Source organism: Papilio polytes, unplaced genomic scaffold (genome assembly GCF_000836215.1).
Source record: "Papilio polytes unplaced genomic scaffold, Ppol_1.0 DF824169.1, whole genome shotgun sequence".
Lineage (NCBI taxonomy): Eukaryota > Metazoa > Arthropoda > Insecta > Lepidoptera > Papilionidae > Papilio > Papilio polytes.
The window spans coordinates 3,060,724-3,081,262 of NW_013525035.1; the positions used below are offsets into that span (position 1 = coordinate 3,060,724).

The 20,539-nt window shown below is 39.1% G+C and overlaps 2 protein-coding genes across 7 annotated transcripts in view; one reads left to right on the plus strand and one right to left on the minus strand.

The window, feature by feature from the left end:
* Nucleotides 1-578: 578 nt before the first annotated feature.
* On the plus strand, nucleotides 579-1,326 carry LOC106111327 (dual specificity protein phosphatase 1B-like; the record flags this gene model as incomplete). Its single annotated transcript, XM_013293353.1, has 1 exon — nucleotides 579-1,326. A coding segment is annotated over one exon (687 nt), but the record flags the coding sequence as incomplete, so codon positions are not given.
* A 3,448-nt stretch (nucleotides 1,327-4,774) lies between these two features.
* The window catches only part of LOC106111406 (transcriptional activator cubitus interruptus), a 93,292-nt gene continuing 77,527 nt past the window's right edge, over nucleotides 4,775-20,539 (minus strand). For 4 of the 6 annotated variants that reach the window (XM_013293478.1, XM_013293477.1, XM_013293479.1 and 1 more), the window contains 18 exons: nucleotides 16,164-16,256; nucleotides 15,632-15,859; nucleotides 15,151-15,337; nucleotides 14,354-14,497; nucleotides 13,978-14,140; nucleotides 13,200-13,394; nucleotides 12,724-12,888; nucleotides 12,388-12,505; nucleotides 11,712-11,884; nucleotides 11,521-11,619; nucleotides 11,142-11,304; nucleotides 10,628-10,632; nucleotides 10,255-10,376; nucleotides 9,691-9,846; nucleotides 9,440-9,530; nucleotides 8,833-9,000; nucleotides 8,429-8,566; nucleotides 4,775-8,255 (listed from right to left, as the gene is read on the minus strand). In XM_013293478.1, the coding sequence (XP_013148932.1) occupies nucleotides 6,171-8,255; nucleotides 8,429-8,566; nucleotides 8,833-9,000; nucleotides 9,440-9,530; nucleotides 9,691-9,846; nucleotides 10,255-10,376; nucleotides 10,628-10,632; nucleotides 11,142-11,304; nucleotides 11,521-11,619; nucleotides 11,712-11,884; nucleotides 12,388-12,505; nucleotides 12,724-12,888; nucleotides 13,200-13,394; nucleotides 13,978-14,140; nucleotides 14,354-14,497; nucleotides 15,151-15,337; nucleotides 15,632-15,859; nucleotides 16,164-16,256 (4,493 nt within the window). In that variant the 3' untranslated portion in view covers nucleotides 4,775-6,170. The remainder of the gene's footprint in view (nucleotides 8,256-8,428; nucleotides 8,567-8,832; nucleotides 9,001-9,439; nucleotides 9,531-9,690; nucleotides 9,847-10,254; nucleotides 10,377-10,627; nucleotides 10,633-11,141; nucleotides 11,305-11,520; nucleotides 11,620-11,711; nucleotides 11,885-12,387; nucleotides 12,506-12,723; nucleotides 12,889-13,199; nucleotides 13,395-13,977; nucleotides 14,141-14,353; nucleotides 14,498-15,150; nucleotides 15,338-15,631; nucleotides 15,860-16,163; nucleotides 16,257-20,539) is intronic. The other 2 variants (XM_013293482.1, XM_013293481.1) reach the window with 2 other exon arrangements.

Consider the following 20,539-nt stretch of genomic DNA (forward strand, 5'->3'; position numbering starts at 1 on the left):
ATTAGCGGTTGTGATTAGGCGTGAGACGAGGGGCGTCGAACACCGCACTCAGCGCGTTCCGACTACCGACCTGGTTACATCTAGGTCACTGTATACAGACCGAGTTATTTGTTTTGCGAACAACCAAAATAAATCTGTAATGTTTAGTTGTAATGAACATTCCAATTTTTCGGATTGCTTTGAAGTTGCAATCTTGTATAAAGAACTCGGTTAAAGACAAGTATCGTTGTGATTCATAACCATTCAGAATTTTAATGAAATGGGCGTTTCTCCGGTTGTGCGAATAGTGGAAAAAGGAAGAGTACGGAATCAGATCAACATGAAATAGAGCATAAATTTTATAATACCTTTGAATATATAAAAACTCTATCAATAACTGATTAGACATTGTCATTTAGCCACTGGCTCTTGCAGAAAAATATAAATTGCGCTGTCAACAATTGCTATGACAATAAGTCATTTGATTCACGTCAAAATTATCAAGAACTAACTAAACCACATGTTTAAATTTAAAAAACTTCAGAAACCTAACAATGTAAAGAAAAATGGACATTATAACATAACTTTATTGACTTCTATTGGTGATGTTGAGAAGTGCAATAGTTGCGGCATTTCTCAGCATCCCTAACCCTGTTCTCGCATTCAATGGCCTGAGGTCGTGGTCCAGGAGGGTCGTGTACGAAAAGATCGACCTCTGCACTCAGTCGTGCTACAGCCAGATCGTGCCCGGCCTCTATCTCAGCAACGCGAAGGCAGCGGTCGACGCGGACGTCATCCGCGCCCTCAACATAACACATGTCCTTACCATCGAGACTCACAGGATACCCAAGTCGGCCTTCCCAAACCCACATGTAGCGACTCTCTTCATCAGAGCATACGACTCTCCGCACACCAATCTACTGCCGTATTTCCCAATGGCTAACGCATTTATCGATGAAGGGCTTCACAGGGGAAATGTTCTTGTGCACTGCCACTTCGGGGTCTCGCGCTCTGCGACGATCGTGATAGCGTATCTAATGGCGAAATACCAACTGACATTTGAGGAAGCTTACTCTTACGTGCGCAATAGACGGAGGTTCATCAACCCCAACCCTGGATTTATTAGCCAGCTAAAGGAATACGAGCGGATGAATTATGATGTGAACAGTTTCCTGAGACTAGAAGCGTACCTGAACGTGAAAGCACGCGAGCACAAATACAAGATAGCCTCGGTGACGGCCATCTTCGTGGGTATTCTTGTACCGTTAGCCGTCCTCATTGCCTGACGCTGTCCAAGTAATCATGATGTTAGTGTGTAAAAATGCAATAAAACTTGTAAGTCAACTATTTATAATTTCATTTATGCAGTTTTAGATTTCTTGGAGAAGACGACGCGAAAAATTGTGCCAGCACCTATCCTCTAGCTAGTCTAATCGACTGAACTAGTTTTGGGGAGTGTTGTAGCATCTGATTTGTATTCTTCTGTGGCGTGTCATTAGTAGAGGCAGTAATGTTTTTTGGCTTTTTAAATAACATTTTCGTTTTGTAATAACGCTATAGTTTTTTATATATAAGAGAAGTGGGCAAATGAGCAGCGGGAACTCGGAGATGTTCATCCATGCCTATGGACATCCGCAATACCTTTGATTTCATAACATTATATGACTATTAATATTTGTTATAGCAATGTTCGAGCGGGTCACAAGTTAAATAATAAATCAATAAAAGCTGCGGCTGGCAACCGATGTTGATAAAGCCGGAAGTGCACTAAATCGCACGGCCGATGTTATATCAGGCGTAGAATCATCGCTCCCACATACATGAATTTTCTACTTTGAATCATTACATCACACAACTTGTACAATCAGATACTAAGTAGACTTTTACCAAACTTCAGGTGCTTGGATACGCTTTCAGTTCCAAAAATATATATGCATGTTGTATGTATAAGGAACGGATGAAAGGAGACTACATGTGACAGAAATGCGAATGTTAAGATGGATGTGTGGTAACACGAATGGATAAGATACGAAATGAGTATATTAGAGGAAGTTTGAGAGTAGCCCCCGTAGTAGAGAAGGTAAGGAGTAAAAGGTTAGCATGGTATGGGCATGTTATGAGGAGGAATTAATCGCATGTTACAAGGAGAACGTTGTTTTGAGTGTGGAAGGGTACATCGGTAGAGGTAGACCTAGAAAGAGATGGATGGATTGTGTAAAAGGTGACATGATCAAAAAGGGAGTGATGACTGAGATGACGGATAGAGTTCTGTGGAGGACAAAAACCTGTTGCGCCGACCCTACGGGAGTAGGATAAGGGGATGATGATGATGTATGATTTCAACCATTTACTTTTGAACTGAAAGCCTACTTTCTAAAGTCTTGTAATTGAATAGATATTTGTGCAGCTAATTGTACTTTACTCACTCCATAGTTATTTCTTGTATTTTAACTATTTACAACTGTTGAATTACTTTTTTCTAGTTAGTATTTTTAATGATGAGAATAATATTCAAAACACTTGAGAAACTTTTTAAGAAAATTCTACTGAAGTCATTAACGTTGTCTAATTAAATATTTATTTTGTTTTTTTGGTTAATATTTGTTTACAGCTTCAACATTTTAGAGATACTTTTAAACGTGTTATTTCGTAATTTTCTCTAAAACGCTCATATTGTTTGTACAAAGTGCCAGAATCTTTGTTTTTCAACGGACGCTATTAATTGGTTAGATATTTTGGTCTGTCTATATATAAACTGAAGTTAATACAGATACTTGTATCTCGAGTTACTCTTGATTTTTTTTTAATTTCCAAACTCTTAGACTATGATCTTTGTGAACTTTGGTTGCAATCAATGGTTTATTTACTCAATTTCTTTATAATTTCGATGGGAATCTATTTTTATTGACCGTCAACACGTTGGTTGTTAACATCCCACTCATTTGGATATGGTACCATACTTTTTTATTGCTTACGACAAAAGATGATAATAACAATGCGTACTTATTTTTTAAATTTCGATGTCGTGGAAATAAATGCAAGGTTCAAATGTCAAAAGAATTTTGAGACATGCAATATGTAACTATTTTTCAGAATATGCAATCTTTAATTTTTATACTAGACTAGTCGACCGCGAAAAAAAATCAAAAGTGATTAGCCTATGTATTCTTCCAGGCTATCCTCTACAACTATACCAAATTTCATTGAAATCCGTTCAGTCGTTTTGGCTACAAATTCTAACAAACATCCATCCATCCATCTAAACTTTCTCATTCATAATATTATTATGATTTAACTCACAGAGTGTCATAAATTTTATTATTATGGAAATCTTTCACTTCTTAGAGTGGCAGCAGTATTGAATATTTTTCAGTTTTGTTTTCAGAGTCAATAAAGGGAAATCAAAATTGGTTTTAAATAAATTCTCTATGGTACATGATCGTATTACCTTGGTCTTGTGACTATGAGTATCAAAACATTGAGACGCCCTTCTTCAAGGTGAACCATTGAGCTTATGATGACAGGACCGCATAACTACTGCAGGAGGAAAGAATGGTCTGTATCCATCAAGACTGACAAAGTATGATCTCGATTTATTGTAATAATCGTTGTAATACTAATGTTTCCAGTGAAACTGTTAGTATATATCGAATGCAGCATTCGACTAGACTTTAGGCGTATCGCTGACGCGTGTTGGCAACATATTCCAAAATAATCTCGGTCTATTTCGATTCTGCCGGTGACGTAGTCGGCGGGAATGTGCACGACAACACATTCTATTTCTGTTTTTATTTTCCAGTTTTTTAAGAATGATCGCTAAGAGAACGTTCTTGAATACACTGGAATATTGGATATTGTTTTTTTTAAATTGTACTTAATGTTAATTGAATTTAAAAGATATGTAGAATTGTTAAAGTTTACTGAATTTTGTTGTTTTATTCGATTACTCAACATCAACCTGCCCTTGTCCCTACGCAGGGTCGGCACAATATGTGCTACTCTTCCATACATCTCTATCAGCCGTCATATCTGAATTCACTAGCTTCTTAACCATTAATTCGACAGTGTCCAGTGTGACAAACTACTTATTAAAAATGTATTTCATTCATAATTATATTTCAAAAGGCTACTCAATTTCATTTTGCTACAACAAAAGCTCAGTGAAGTTAAGGATTAAGCATATCTTCTTTTACAAAACCCATACATACTTTCTTCGGTTTTCCTCTACCTTTATAGCTATTATTAGACAACTTATTTAATTGATACTGTCGCTTTTAACTCAGAGCAATACTTCACGTCAAGACTTAGGATGCGCGCCAATCTATCCATACTTGTAGTGACATTGACAGCTGTCAGCTAGGGACGTGACGTTTATGCCGATAATCTAGAGTTGCGCCAATTCTATAGCACGGTACTAATTTTATTCCTAACACTATCCTCATTCGATATCAATACTTTCTTCTTATTACTTTGGAATAACAACTTCCTTTTTACGTATTTTGACAGTAAAAATCTTAGTAAAGATGAAAATTGTAATAACTTGTCATAAATTTATTGTGAATTAATTTATTCTACTCGTACTAGTATTTAAATGTAAAAGTTTGTATGGATGGATGTTAGCATTTGTAGCCGAAAGGGATCTCAATGAACTTTGGTATAGATGTATAAGATAGTCTGCAAAAACAGATAGGCTACTTACTTTTTTTAAATTCTACGCGAGCAGTCACAGTCGAAAGCTGGTTAAAAAAAAATATACGTTTCAGTGATAAGGACTTTTATTCAATAAATTCATTAAAATATCGTTCACAGGTTTACAAATGCATTTTTACAATATTAAAAAAAAACAATAATTTATTACAAAATAGTAGTTTGTTCTGTTACAGCGCTATTTTGTGCGTACCATTTATCTTTATTTAAATAATAAAAAATATAACAAAATCTTATTATCTAGTAATCTCATAAAAATTAAACTAAGAGATTCGACGTTATAGAAACGTATCAGAATATTGCATTAATTAACAAGCTAAAATAAAAGATTACAATTAATAACTAACACTAGAAAAATTACATTTAACAATCCTGTAAAAAATTCTAAAAAAAAGTGTATATTTGTACAATATTTCTATAGAAAAATTAATCATAAGGATACTGACTTTACAACCGTTAGAAAACATGTTTCCATACATTCTCAACATGTTTTCAAACATTTGTAAAGACAGTCAAAAGTCATAGTAAGTTAAGTTTTACCTTGCATATGTTCACTGGAGTTGATTCACTTCTGAAGCACCATTAGGAAATTCTGTATTGCTAGCTCGCTCTAACTCAGAAAATATTGTCTAAAAATGTATCCTATTCCAGTCCAGCGGATCCAGTTCTTTCAACTGGAATGTTGTAAACCCACACTAAAATGCAATATTTAAGTTTCAGTATTGTTTTCCAGTTGTATTCCAGAGCTGGATCCGGTAACTGGACTGAAATAATGTAAATGGCATTAAAACATTTTACAATTCAATTTTTATTTTATACATAATAAGACCCCAATTCTATTCAACAAACATATAGATGTATCGGTCAGGTGTTTCCCATTGGACCGATCGAATCCATAGATCCAATGGCCCAATAGGAAGAAAAATCTCATTTTACCGATCAAAAGGGTCAGTCCTTTCAGTCAGCTTTCCTTTGTCTTGTATTTTAAAACTATTTTCTTTCTACGATCATTATAAATTAAATAACTACAAGTCGATAAAATCGTCATGTAAAGGCACTTCTATTTTATGTTCATAGTTAAGGCACTGTCAACCTTTGTATCGTTACATTAAATGTCTTAACTGTACAATATTATTTATAATAATTAACTATAACAAGCTTAAATTAATTATTGTACTTAATTAACCATGGAAGACGATCTATAAGAGTTAATATTATTTACAGAAATTGAAGAGTTTTGTCTTTTCTTTTATTCCAAAATTAATGTACTTTGAAAAATCTTATATCGAACTAAATTTAGAAATTTATAATTAGTCAGTCTGTAGAGCAACGTGATATATACTATTTTAAAATAAACTTTGAAATACATTATGTTGGAGCGGAGACATTATAACGAACAAAATGTTTTTGTACTATTTTAGTATGTAATTTGATAAAAAATTTGATCGTTTATCACTTCATATTATTTTCAGTCCAAAATTGTGTTATTGTATCATTTGTAAATATTGATTTTCTTCATAAAATGATGACAGCGAGGTCTGCAGGTCGTTTACAACCATATTGTCAGCCTGTAGCGGGTGTGTGCTGCTCGATACCATTTCCGAACTCTTCCAGTTCTCGCAACTCTCCACGTACTCTAATGTACGTTGGTACGTGTCTTGACGCATCGTGTTCTGATTCTTCTTTCTACCGTTAGAAGCTTCGATCTGTGATTGCGAAATGTCCCATACTTGCACCTCACTAGTTTGATTCTGACTGCGAACGCTATTCATACTGCAATCCGTTTGTTGGTCGTTTTTCATTTGGTTGCAGTTCACCGATACTCGAGTCCCGTTCACCGGTTTCTGACTCCCCGTAGACATGTTCACGGAATTCTGTACCGATTTTTGCATGTTGTGCTTGTTGAACTGATTTCCCGGATAATCCCATTGGTTGTAAGGTCGTTGATGATTGTAGTATTGGTTGTTGTTCATCATCGCTTGATTGTACTGGTGATTGTTTTTGGGTGGAGGAGGTCCCATCACCTTGGTCGCGTTGACAACAGAGTTGTACGGAGGTGGTTGTGGATATTGAATGTTCTGGTTGTAAAGATTTTGAGGTGGCATTTGATTTAGTTGGTCGCAGTAGCTGTTCATGGTTCTCATGTTTGTACTGTTGTCGGTGCTCATCGCCGAGGATCGTGATGTTTGCATTTGATTATGGTAGTTAACGGATTGGTAGTTCAACATTTGGTTATTATACGCCATGTTGGGTTGGTTCTGCATCGGTCCCTGTCTCGGCATTTGGTTCTGGTTGTATTGCATCATTTGATACTGTTGCATGTTTTGTTGACTTCGCATGTTTTGATTTTGTACCTGTACTGGATAAGGAGGTGCCGGTCCGTAGTTTTGGTTTTGGTACTGATTAGGAGCAACGTTGGAATAATTTTTATTTGGCATTTTAGCGTTGCAAGTCTGTCGATTATTCACGTAGGGAGCAGCAGTCATTTGATTTTGGTTGAGTTGATTCATATTTATCATAACATTCTGAGTTTGGTTGGGTACTGGTGTGCCGTTCATCGTCATGTTTGACATATTCTGCACCATGGGGCTGGTGAGCGGGCTCTGCAGGCCAGGGTGCATGGGGCTGGCCATACCGTGGCTCATCGGACTCGCTATATTCATCATGGGACTGGCGATGTTCTGAGACATAGGACTGCCTATATTGTTATGCCGTGGACTCATCATCATTTGATTCGGCATCTGTGGACTCATGAGACTTTGCATGCTCTGAGGGCTCATTGCGTTGTGTTGAGGCGACATGACGCTCATGACACTTTGAGGACTCATGACGTTGTACACACTGGGGGGACTCATGACGTGAGGCATGTGCGGACTCATTCCGCTCTGGAGATTGTGTGGGCTCATCCCACTTTGTGGGCTCATGGCACTGTGCGGCAGACTCTGTGGACTGAGCATGCTATGAGCTAGGCTCGGGCTGAGGACATTCTGAGGGGTCATCACTATTGTCTTCGGGCTCATCGCCGTCTTCTGAGGTAGAGGATTATTTATTCGCATCCTATTCGATTGTTCCGTTTGATTCGCTGTCATCGTTTGCAGAGATTGTAACGGATTATTCGGTGTGTTGCTTGTCGGCGGTTTGGTGTAATCCTGGTCGCATTTCTCCGTTACGACTTCAGGTATGACTTGCTCCTGGAGTGGAGCGCTTTTGTCTTCCGGAGTTTTAGCTAGAAGAGAGCCGCTGTTACCAGACATACTAACGTCTAAAGATCTTAAATCGACTGGAATATCACTTATGTTGAGATCACTTCCTATGGCACCTAAGTTTTTGAGGAGGGAATCGTCACTGGTGGCGACATCACTGATTTTGTCACTGGAATTGTTCGTGTTCTTGTCACCGGCGTTGTCTTTGGTCGGCGGGTCCTTGTCCTTTGAGTCGGGGTCGCTGGCGGCTGAGGGGTCCGTCTTAGCTGGTGTTACCGTGTCGGTGGCCAATATTGATTGGTTAAGATATTGCATCATCTCGTCTGGTATCACCAGCTTGTTCTCCACCATTTCACCTTCCGCCACCTGAATAATAAAAGAAGATGTGATATTCTAAAGACAAATATAATTGTACCTTTGTTTCTAATTACTTGCTTGTAATAATTTTGTAGTTAATCATATAAATCGAAGATCTATTTGTCCCTGTGATCTGTTACTAGTTACTAAAAAGCAAACATGATATTTGTAATGTAAGTTACCTGTTCCAAGTTGACCTCCTGGTTGGGATGGTGTACTTGCGCGGTGGTTACGACCGTGTTAGTGGAGTTGGAGCGCGACTCCTTGTAAGTGACGGCCTCGTGCTCGTCCTCCGTTTTGAATTGGAATGGAGCGTCGCCCTGTTCGCACAAAAATAGCATTTGTTATTGATTCAGGTATGGGCAATATACTTTTTCCAATGACAACCACGGCTAACAGACAAATGCCAGTTGGACAGTTGCGATAGCCAGTCTTAGAATGTATAGACACACTGACGCTAGTTAGCAAACACACGTGCCAGTTGATTGACATTCTACTTTACTACTGACCAACTGTACTGGCCAAGTGGGAACCGCGCATCATGCTAGTGTCACGGAGCCAGTTGCCAAGACGGTGTTTAACTTACGACTTCATCAGCGGCGCAGGGGTAAGGCTGGTAGGCGTGCTGGTCGCTCAGGTTGGAGTGCTCCGACAGGCGGCGCGCCTCCTGCTTCACCTGCACCTCCGCCTCCAGCTCCAGCGCCAGCTCCTCCGCGCGCACCTCCGAGCACGTCACGCCGCGCAGCAGCACCGCCTGCACAAATACATCATTATTGCAAACAAACTACTCAAGTTGGCACGTACAGCGGAAGAGTACACTTCTTACCAATGTGTCAAGTCAAATGCTATATAATGCTAATCATTCTACATATAATTCGTTGTTTAGGTTTTATCTACAGCAGCAGTTTTGCAAATAAATTATATTGCTGTCTGCTGTAGTATTATTACAATCTTCCCACAGAATTTTTTTTTCTAGTATGATAATGAATTCAATTAAACTTTGCCAGCCTTACAAAAAACGCGGTGTTAACTTAAATAAAGGGAGTATAAGCAAATATTAGTACAAATTTTGTTTATATTCAGTTTATTCCTAAGTTTACTTTTATACCGCGTTTATGTGTAAGGCTGTTAGACTATAGATAATGATAATTTCTATTATTGTTAAAACTTTGTGTAATTAAACGATATCTGACCTGATTCCCCTGCGAGGTCCTGACGGCCTGCACGGCGGCGAGCGCGGAGGAGGGCGGCGGCGCGTACCCCACACACGACACTTGACTAGATCTGCCAAACATATTGATAAATTAATAAAAACTGGATATTTTAATAACATTAAAAACTTGGTCCTACGAGTCGGCATAGTTCTAAATAGTTTTTTCACGGGTAAAGGGGGAAAAAAGAGTCCTTATTGTTAAGGAAGACTTTGGCTTGGCTATATGTGTACCTTCGACTACTATCCGGTGACAGCTGGTCGTAGACGTTGTGTTGCGCGAGCAGCCGCGGCGCCGCGCCCGCGCCCACCGCGCCCATCGCGCCCATAGCGCCCACCGCGCCAGACACCACCGACGCCTGGCTGCTCTTGCGAGATATATCTGACGACCTGCTTACACGTATAGATTTGTTATTAAATATTCCATTTAATTCAACCAAACCCACCGTGGGCCAGCGTGATTGAATTGTCACACCTAACTTAAAGTAGGCTTCAAGACTCTTAGTGGGAACTATTGTAAGTTGGTGATGATGATTTCACTAAAAGCCTTATACTTAGTAAAATATTTGAATTCAAATAAATGGCATTGTTCTGAAGAGTGCCAATTCAATGGCATTAGAGTTTGAATTCTATTTCTCATGAAGAAATTTTGCAAATTCTTAGAGAAATAAAGATCTCATGGAGAGTCGTTCGGTAGTTACTTAAGCGGTAGGGACCGCTTGAGTTGTGAAGATCCCTTTAATAACATTATATCGACTCTGATTACTGAAGATATGCAACGATAAAAAGTTAACATACCTAGCGCTGTACAGACTGCTGCCAGACGAGATGCCGGAGTCCCGCCTCGTGTTGGGGAGGCCGGTCTTCAGCTCCACGGCCACGTTAGTGCTGCCCAGCTCCGTACGACCTGGGATACCTGGTAAACAATTACATAACTAATAAGACTACTTATTAATTCAGAAATCTGATTTACACTAGGAAGAAAATAGAAATCAAATCATGTAGATAATATTGCTTCAGCTATTTAGGGTAAAAAGTTGTCACCCGCAAATTTCGTTAGGTCAGAATAAAAAAAAATAGCCGTCTGTAACATTTCCGCGAGCATCAGCTACCCTCCAGTGAAAGTCCCGTCTAAATCGGCCGAGTCATTTCGTAGATTACTCGGAACAAACGCGGCTTGCGGACGTACAAACATTTTTAAATACGAATTTGGTCATCAGAAACACAGTGGAACTGTGGACTGTGGGACACATCAAATCTGGAATTTTCCTTTCTATGTTACACTCACACACTCCAATTTGTACCAATATAATAAAGCGTAAACACACACAACTTTGTGGCGTAAGATATCAGCAATCACAGCATATTTTGAATAATTTTTTCTTTAATAAAAATCCCTACACTTATGTCACGCTTTAGGCTATATATTTTTACGCTATTAAACTTATGGGGTAAATAAATTGGATGAAAACGTTAATGTGGGAAAGGGACCATAAGCTACAAGTTGCCAACATGAAGGAAATAAGATTGCAATGGTTTGTCATCATGTCATGTCATTTTGACATTTGCAATTGAGAATTCGACAAATGTAAAGAATAAAATAATGTTTTTATAATTTCTTGCGATGCTTCCGCATCTTTACATTATTATATGAATAGATTATCATAATGAAATGTGTGTCTTACCGGGCGCGGCGGGCGCGGGCAGGTCGTGCGGGTGCAGCAGGCGCGCGCCGGCCGCCATCTTGTGTCCGAAGCGCGGCGCGTGCGCGCGCGGGGAGCCGATGGCCACCATGGCGCGCAGCATCAGCGGCAGCTGCCCCACCTCGCCCACCACTTCTTGTTCCACCTGCATTATAAACAATATAGTAAACATTTGATTACACAAGTTATCAATCAGAGATTTTCAATCTTTTGTTGTTTAAACCCCACGTTACTGTTATGTTTTTTTCTCTTTGCGACCTTCTTAACTATTGTTTTCGCCCTCCCATGTCTTCCTTACACCCTAGAAGATTTACTAATCTGTCAACTCTAGAAAATCATGAAAAATTTTGCATATACTCACATCGCCATCAAGTCTAAAGTATGGAGCGCCATTCTCATCACTAAAGCCGCCGAGTCCGGAGCCACCGAAGTCCAGCTCTCCGCCGCATTGAGCTGACAACTGAAAAATAGACACAAAATATGATTAACGCCCTCTATTGGACGTCTCTAGAAAACATCTAGCAAAAGCTTTATGACTCCATACTAATATACCTGATGCGCAGGAGTGTGCAAGCTGTGCGGCAGCGGCGAGGCAGGACTCTCGCTCTTGACGGAGGCGGAGGAGGCGTGTCCGCGGCCGGCGGGAGCGCCGCCCTCCTCGGAGCGCGGCGAGGAGCCCGCGCCGCCGCCGCCGGACTCCGCAGAGTCGTCGCCGCGACTGCAGCCTGGGGAGGACACGTGAGTAATATTAGTTTAGTAGTCCTATGTTACCCTTAGTGATTTATTATGTCTGATTTACACTTGGTCAGTACAATTGGTCAGAAGCGTAGAGTAACTAGCATAGTGTAAACACTAAATGGCGCTAGTGAATCCATACAATTTGTAACTGGCCGTCGGCACTATCCCACTGTACTGGCCGAGTATAAACCGAGCATTAACAACTGGAGAGTAGCAGTTAGAATCATTTATCCGTCCCGTACTTCATATTAAATTCATCCAAAGATAAATGAACTATAGATAATCCGAAGCACAAAAGTAAGGCAAGAAAAAAATTTATGTCATTTACATTACCAAATAGCATTCTGAATGGAATTCTTTATGGAATTCTCTATGTATAGGTTATGGACCCAAATTGCAAATTAATGTCAAGTTATACAACAAAAACTTAGTGACAACTCAATACATATCCAAATTCATATTACTTCAGTGTTGTGAAGTGGACATTTACCTTTGTGCTTCTTACTGGCGTAGAACTCAGCGCCGTGCACTGTCTTGACGTGCTTGCGCAGAGACGAGGGGTCCGTGTACCTCTTGGTGCAGCCCGGCGCTTTACACACGTACGGTTTCTGAAACGCATCATTAAAATATTATAAATACAAGTAAATATACTACGTAAATAAAAGTTCCACTTTGAAGCAAACTATACGTTCTGTTAAAAAGGAGAAAAAATAAAAAGTTGTAACAGTTTCTTTGACTTAGTGACATTCATATTTATGTATTTTTTATATGCTATGAGATTCCATAAAGATTAGCAATGAATTACTTCATGGACAGCAAGCCATACCTCGTTGCTGTGAGTCCTGTTCTGGTGCTTGGCGCGGTCGCTGGCGTTGGAGAAGGCCTTGGCGCAGCCGGGGTACTCGCACGTGTAGGGCTTCTCCCCGGTGTGGCTGCGCAGGTGCGTCTTCAGGTTCTCCAGCCGCGAGTACGCCTTGCAGCAGCCCTCGAACTGGAAGCACATCTTACATTAGCTACGCAATAAGATATGTATTACAATGCCAATATCGTTTATCTTTTTCCGTATTGCCCCTTTTTCTAACGTAAAAAAAAGTTGTAAATCAAGTTTGAGTAATCAGAAATCAAAAGGCCGAAAGAATGCTTATTTACTCGTAAAACCCTATAAAAGTGATCTCTTAAAGGTAATTTGTTAGTCTACAACCAAATATACTACATGATGCTATCTTTCGTTACTAGTACACCATCTAAAAACCTTGATAGTGATGATATGGGTAATATTTCTCCAAGATTATCAATACTCACAGTACACTTGTGTGGTTTCTCTCCCGTATGCCTCCGCATATGCACAACCAGCATATACTGAGCCTTGAAGGGCTTTTCGTCCCGCGAGCAGCCCACCCAGCGGCACACAAACGCTTTCTTGCTGGCATGGATGTGGTCCGTGTTTATATGCTTCACCAGATCATCTTGTGTTGGAAACTCTAGTTTACAATCCACCTGAAAAATTGACATAGTAAAAGTTAAAACAAGAGAATCAAATAAATGTAACCATTAATGCATTTCATCATCATCATCATCACCAGCTCACTATGCATATTTAACAGTGGTAGTGCCCGCTTTAACATCTTAGCACTGCAGGGCCGGACGCCCGGTGTAATACCACGACCACACAGAAGACAGGCGTGAAATGGAACCAATGCCGTGTTTCGTCTGATGAGTGTGGTGCCGGAGGCCTAATTTAAGTCCCTTTCTCTTTACCACCCTTTTCTTATGAGAGGATGGGAAGGGGAAGTGGATTTAACGGAGGAGGAGATACATAGGAAGGGGAGATATCCTCTTTATGTGCGTCTCCTCCTCTGTCGGATAAGGTTAGGCAACGCATCTGCAATTGCGGATGTCTATGGGCAGCGGTCGCTTCGCCATTTTGGCGGATTCAGGTGGCCGCTTGCTCGTTTGCCACCTTATGTTATAAAAAAAAAATGCGTCCCCACTAAGGGGCTCGGAGCCTACCCTAAGTAAGAGGTGATCAATTCATTTATTCTTAGCGAAAGGTGTTAGATTAAGACGCATTTCCACTGACCCAATGGCAGTTGGTTTCAATGAAGTCTCCGGGCTCGTCCTTGGAGTCGAGTCCGTCGTGCACGGTGCTCTCGGCGGCGGCCGACAGCGGCTTGTTGCTGTGCATCTCTCTGTGTGACATCACACTCTGCGGGGACTTCCTTTGATTCAACGCCGTTGATGCGCTGGTGAAGTAGAAGACAATGCTTGTGAGTTATGGCGAGTTTAATAATTTAAATATAGATTTATAAAATAAATGGGTTTGAAGACAATTATAATTTTTTTTTGTCATTTGTTAGAATATTAAAAAAAAGTATATGGGGCCAACAAAGTTGAAGCTACGACCAAAAATATTGAAAAGACCCTTGTTCTGCTTGATGCTTTCTGAATTATCTCACCTGTCAGCCTCCATAACGCTGGTGATCTCCGGCTGCTGGTGTGGCTGCATGTGCGCGGTGTCCAGCGCCAAGCCCCCGCGCACCTCCACCGCGCCGCCGCCCGCGCCGCTGAGTAGCAGCTGCGTCGGCGAGGATATGTGAGATCTGGAAAACGCAATCACAACAAGCTTTAATATATTTATGTGTTATCTATATTTCTAAACCAATATAATAAAGTGGAATGATTTGTATTTTTGTAGGGCCGATTTCAAAAATTTTTGCACCATTGAACAGCTACATACGTTTTCAGTAAGTAACATAAGTTACATTTTTTATTGCACGTGAGCAACAGTTAGGCTTAATAAGTACCAATAAAACAAAGGAAAAATGTAATAACAAAAAAAACATCACATCACCAGCTCACTATACGTCCCCACCGAGGGGCTCGGAGCCTACCCTAAGTAAGGGTGACTAGGCCATAGTCAACCACGCTGGCCAAGTGGGGGTTGGTCGACTTCACACATGTCTTTGAATTTCTTCGCCGATACGTGCAGGTTGCATCACGATGTTTCTTTCACCGTAAGAACGTCGGGTAAATTATGTACATATGAAAATTCGAAAAATCGAAAATCACATTGGTACACGGCGGGATTCGAACCCAAGACCTGTTGCAGATTACAGGTCAAATGCTTAAACCACTGAGCCACCGACGTTCCAAAAAAACACGAGTTTCAAATTCCATTAACTTCTTCAACTTGAAGTGATCATCAACCTTCATAAAACCTCACAAGGTCGGCAAATCCGATATTGTATATTACCTATGTATCCCCGCTACAAGATGCGCGTGTGCCGCATGATGTGCTGCCGCAGCAGCCGCCTGCTGGTGCGCGGGGTCGAGCAGCACGCCGCCAGCCAGCACGCCGCCGCCACCAACCACACCGCCACGCGCCAGCAACTGCTGCGCCAGCGAGGCGTGCGACAGCGACAGTGCTGGTGATATCGCACCTACAACAAATAAAGCAATCATAAAAACTTGTAAAGAAGTTCTACAAATGTACCAATTGCCGTCGCACCAGCTTTGACGACAATTCATCGTCGACTAGAAAATAACAGTTAGAAGCAGACAATGCAACTACTAGAATAATCAACGAAATAAGTAACAGCATACTAAGAAGAGATTAGGATTTCAGCGTTAGAAAGACTACTGAACTAAAACTAACATGAAAATAAGATATAAGAGAAGCTACAGAATTAAATTGAACATGCACTAGCAATAGAAGTAAAAAGGCTATAATTTACCGAAAGACTTAATCCAATCCTCACCAGCACTGAGGTGGCCATAGCTGCCGGTGGAGGCGGCGGAGGGCGCCCTGACGGCGAGGCTGGCGGGCGAGGCGCGGATGACGGCCGCCAGGTCCAGCGACTCTGCAGAATAAGGACTCCAGGATACAGCCCGTTTACGGTTCGCTGACGCACTTATCGCGCCCCCTGACAATCTTAATCTTGTCGGTGATGCTATTCTTGATCCTGCAACATTCAGGGAATTAATACGTTACGATTATCTTATTTGGTCTTTTGAAAATAGGTTTTGAATGATATAAATTAGGTTTTAGTACTTTTTAATAATTTTGTTTTAGTTTATTCATTGCCAATATTTGCTCAATTATCAACGGTAATTAAATTTAAATCGATAAAATATATAATAATAAATTAATCTTAAATAGATATATCTTAACATAAAGACATAGGAATATTAACAATTAGTGCTGCTTTCGACTTCGATATAAAATTTATTTAAACACATTTAAAAATGTATTTAAACTGTTCTTACCTTCCAAACTCAGCTGAAAGTCTTGACTGGCGAGCGTACTTCCTGCGTGTAACTCAGGGTGTAAACTTCTCGCTGCACTTAGATATTCTAAACCTGCAAAATAAAATACAATGATTAATAAATAATAAAAACTTTACTAAACAAGTCTATCAGGTAATTAATCTACTAATGGTGTAGTGACCTAGGTAACCTTCAATTGTAATATAAAGCTTACTAAAGTATAGTTGTTGTCAAATATCTTGGAGGCTCTGAACATCGGACGAGCTTGAACAGAAGACTTTTTACACGAAGGTGTGGCAGGGCATATAGGTTTGGCAGACAATGCAGCGCACAGATGATCTTAGTCCGTTAAGATATTTGAAAAGACGTACATCAGGTTAAGGGAACAGTGGTGATATTCTAACATTGAACTGACTAAACTAGTTAACACAGTCTTTAAATATTTAATAAATAAGTTTTTGATTAAAGATGCTCAAACGGCGACAAAATAAAAGAAGCAGATGTCTTCGAGATGGTCTAAATCAGTAATAAACATCATACTATTTAGGGTCATATAAATATTTAATAGCTAAATGTAGCTCTACCTGAAGATATATCTTCACTAATTTGGCATAAATAATTAAAAATATTTTTAGCGAACCAATAAACACATCTAACGATCCGATCCTTTGAAATCAGTATTTTATAGCTACTATAAAAGTCGCCGCAATCTATTTCGAATTTAATAAGTCTACAATGGAATACAGCGCATATTTATAAGGCAACCAATCAAGCCGGGTTAGTCATACTGGACGGTAATAACTGCAAATTGAGATGTCAACGCGCTAGAAGCATTTTGAATATAAACTGCCTATTTATCGCTGTTGGTGATTAATAAAAACATGGGCATGGTGCATTACGAGAATTTAACTTAAATGCACTTTGTAAACCCGTACCAAACGACTGGCTTTCGCCCGCGAGTCCTTTCGCGTTGAATAAATAAAATTGAAAGTAAGATCGGTAGTCCATACCTCATTAAGCGCTTCAATTTTGGATATAGATTACCAACTTTGTTTTGGTGGTTTTTTAATATTACCTATTTGTTTTTTAATTATCTTTGGCAATTCGGCGTAATAATCACATTTCCCTTATAATGTGACTAACCAGCGGGCTTTTATTGCTCGTTTTATTACTAGCTGTTAGTCGTAAATTTGTTTGTTGGCAAAATAATAAGCGGCGCGTTTGTGGAGTTTATTTTACGTTTAGTACGATAAACGTTTTCTTGATAAGTTTTAACAGGCCAACAAAAATGTATATTTATAGCTCATCCCTACTACAAGTTTATTGCTATTTAAAAAGGGAAATATTACTTGATTGAACTTGTTTGAACTACGTACATTTATTTTTTACTTTGAGTTTAAAATGCTAATAACAGTAAACATTAAAAATCAACATAATATTATAGTGAAATATAGTAACTATTTTGAAGTTTATGTTATGCAAATCCTCATAAAACATCTATTAGAATAAATAAATTGCTTGAGGCGATCATAAAACAATCATCGTCCAGCATTCGTTGATTCATAGACATTTATTTTATGTTAATCAAATACTCATTTATTGAGTATTGATTTATGCATGGATATTTAAATTTTATGTATCTGAGTATGGTGTTCATAACTAGAAGAATATAGAAAATAGACTCAATGTAAAAATACTTAGCAATAACAGAATAGTTGCTTTAAAACCCTTATTGTAGTTTTATTTAGTAGCGTGCGATTCAACCGGCGGCCGGTTCAACGGAGGGAGAATGTGGTTAATAACCTAACGTAGTTATTTAGTTATTAATCAAAGATAATCAGCGGGACGCCTCGCCGAGATTGTGTCATGGCGGCCACGAATCACCATAACAATTATACGCCCATTCCTTCGAAAACAAACACGTTTTTAAGGCAAAAAAGAAACGATAAAGCAAAAACAAAACGGCTCGATTTGGTGATCACGCTCAGGCGATCCGGCGGGCTATTTGGCCACAAATAATGGCTCGATGCGAGGCGTCAGGGACCACCAATTTGGGGAGCGCCGCAACGAGATGAGTTTCTCGAAATATCACGAAATTAACGTATGTGGTCCCCTTTTGACACACCGACAGGCGACTTCCAAAATTTTTATGTCTTCATCGCAATGTGTGAGAACCGACCGAGTCATCGATGTACGAATCTATAGAGGAAAAAAACGAATCATCGATCGAGAGCAATAAGTTGATCCGTTTCGAATTCCATTTGAGTCTGCGTTGGTCACCCGTGCGACATTCGTGTAACCGCTCGCAAAAAGCTCACCCGAAATACCGCTTTATCGTACTTTTATCGAATAGTTGAAATATCGGGCGGCGGGTTCGAAACGATTGGGTCGGTTTTAGCTTATCGACATTACTGTACGCATCGCTTAGTTCCCGAGTGATGTATTAATTTTTATCGATATCGATTGGGCGTAAAATTTGTAACCGGGTGGACGACATATAGCGGTCTGCGGTCAGTTTGAGCGTTAAAATATGAATTTCAATAGCTTTGTTAGGCGGCCCCTTTCTGGCACGGTGTGCGCAGTGACTTCGTAACGGCGTATACTAATGAGAGCGGCTGTAAATTATGAGTTTACTTGTAAGGACGTGCGGCGAGATGAAGGCAAAGCGACGTGAATTTGTAATGTCGGCGATCCTTCTTTTTTTAAATATAAATATATATATATAAATAAAAATATCTAGCAGATGAAAAAACAAATTACAGACATTCAATGTATTTAAGTATACAGTAATCTGCTAAGGCTGGTTACTTATGGATTAATTTATGAAGCGTATATTATTAAAAAGCGCTCAAAAACACGCCGACACAAGGTGGTTTTCTCTGAATATTGACATAACAGTTTCTACCGTTTCCTCATACTTAAAGACGCTTTATGTTGTGATAACTTTGTTACTAAATTACGAACTGTCCAAATTAACTTAGGATTTCTGCATAGTCGTAGGCTGTAATTACAGCAATTGCATTGTTCAGTCATCGAGTTCTAATTAAATTTGTTAATGATTATGACGTCAACGAAATGGCAAACATTATTTTCAGAAGTCGTGAAAGCCGACTAATCATTAAAACATCAAACCCAATAAAACGATTAGTGGGAAGGTTCGTTTAGATACTGCAAAAAACAGCCTCGTCCGTTAACAAGGTTTTTTATTCTGTAATCAAGCGTTATAGCAGGTAGCCGGGGTGCTATGTAAAACAGCCATAATTCTGACGCTTCTCGGAATATGATAAAAAGGTTCTTCAGCTTGGAAGGGATGATTGATGTCTTGACTTAAAGCTTAAAAAAGCGACAATCAATTTGCCTTGATTTATTCATTCAATAAATTTATTTTAATTTAACAAAATTGTTACCAAATTCAAGCCTGACAAATAAACACTAAAAGTAAAAAGTTACGATCAAAAAGACGCTTACAAACGAATAAATTTTACGAATTACAATTATAAAAAAATCCTTAACCGCTTGCGAAGAAATACGTAAGAACAAAAGTACGTAAATATACTGTAATTTCATGTACATCTGTAATTAAATTAAATATAACTCAATTCAAACATATAAACACGAATAATATCCCATAAGGTAACTCTCTCAGTTTCATAACTCGTTATAATATTCAAGCCATAATTATACCTTAACGGTTGAAGGTCTCTCCTTCCCGTAAGTATACATCTGTATCTTCTATCCTTTTCTGACTTTTGATATAATCTGAGATGATTTATTCACATGACTATTAAATGACTTTATTTGAAATCTTACCACAGCAATTCATTCTCAATAAGAGAGTCCTATAGTGTGAATTTTCAACGTAATATCAAGACTAAGGGCCTCCCTTAACTGACTGTGGCAATTAACGCACTTTATGAAAACTTACAAGCCCTTATACTGACTTTTTGAACCTAACATCCATACTAGATTGTCTTAGATTAACTTAGTTTATAAAGAAAGTTGCTTTAATTTTACATCTTTCTAATTCTTACTGCTTACTAATATTATATTATAAATGCGAAAGTTTAGATGGATGGATGGATATTTGTTAGAGTTTGTATCCTAAACGGCTCAACGGGTATCGATAAAACTTGGCATAGGTGTAGACGAAAGTCTGAAAAAATACATAAGCTACTTAGTTTTGTTTTTTTTTAAATACCATGCGGTCGGAGTCGCATGCAAAAGCTAGTTAAGTTAATGAAGACATCGATATCATTTTATACACATTTCAATATCAGAGGAAAGTTAAAACTTAAACAAGGAATGGTAACAGCAGTAGTAAGAAATCCAAAACCAAGCAAGCTGCGCCCATATGCCCTTCCGGTCCCTTCACACTA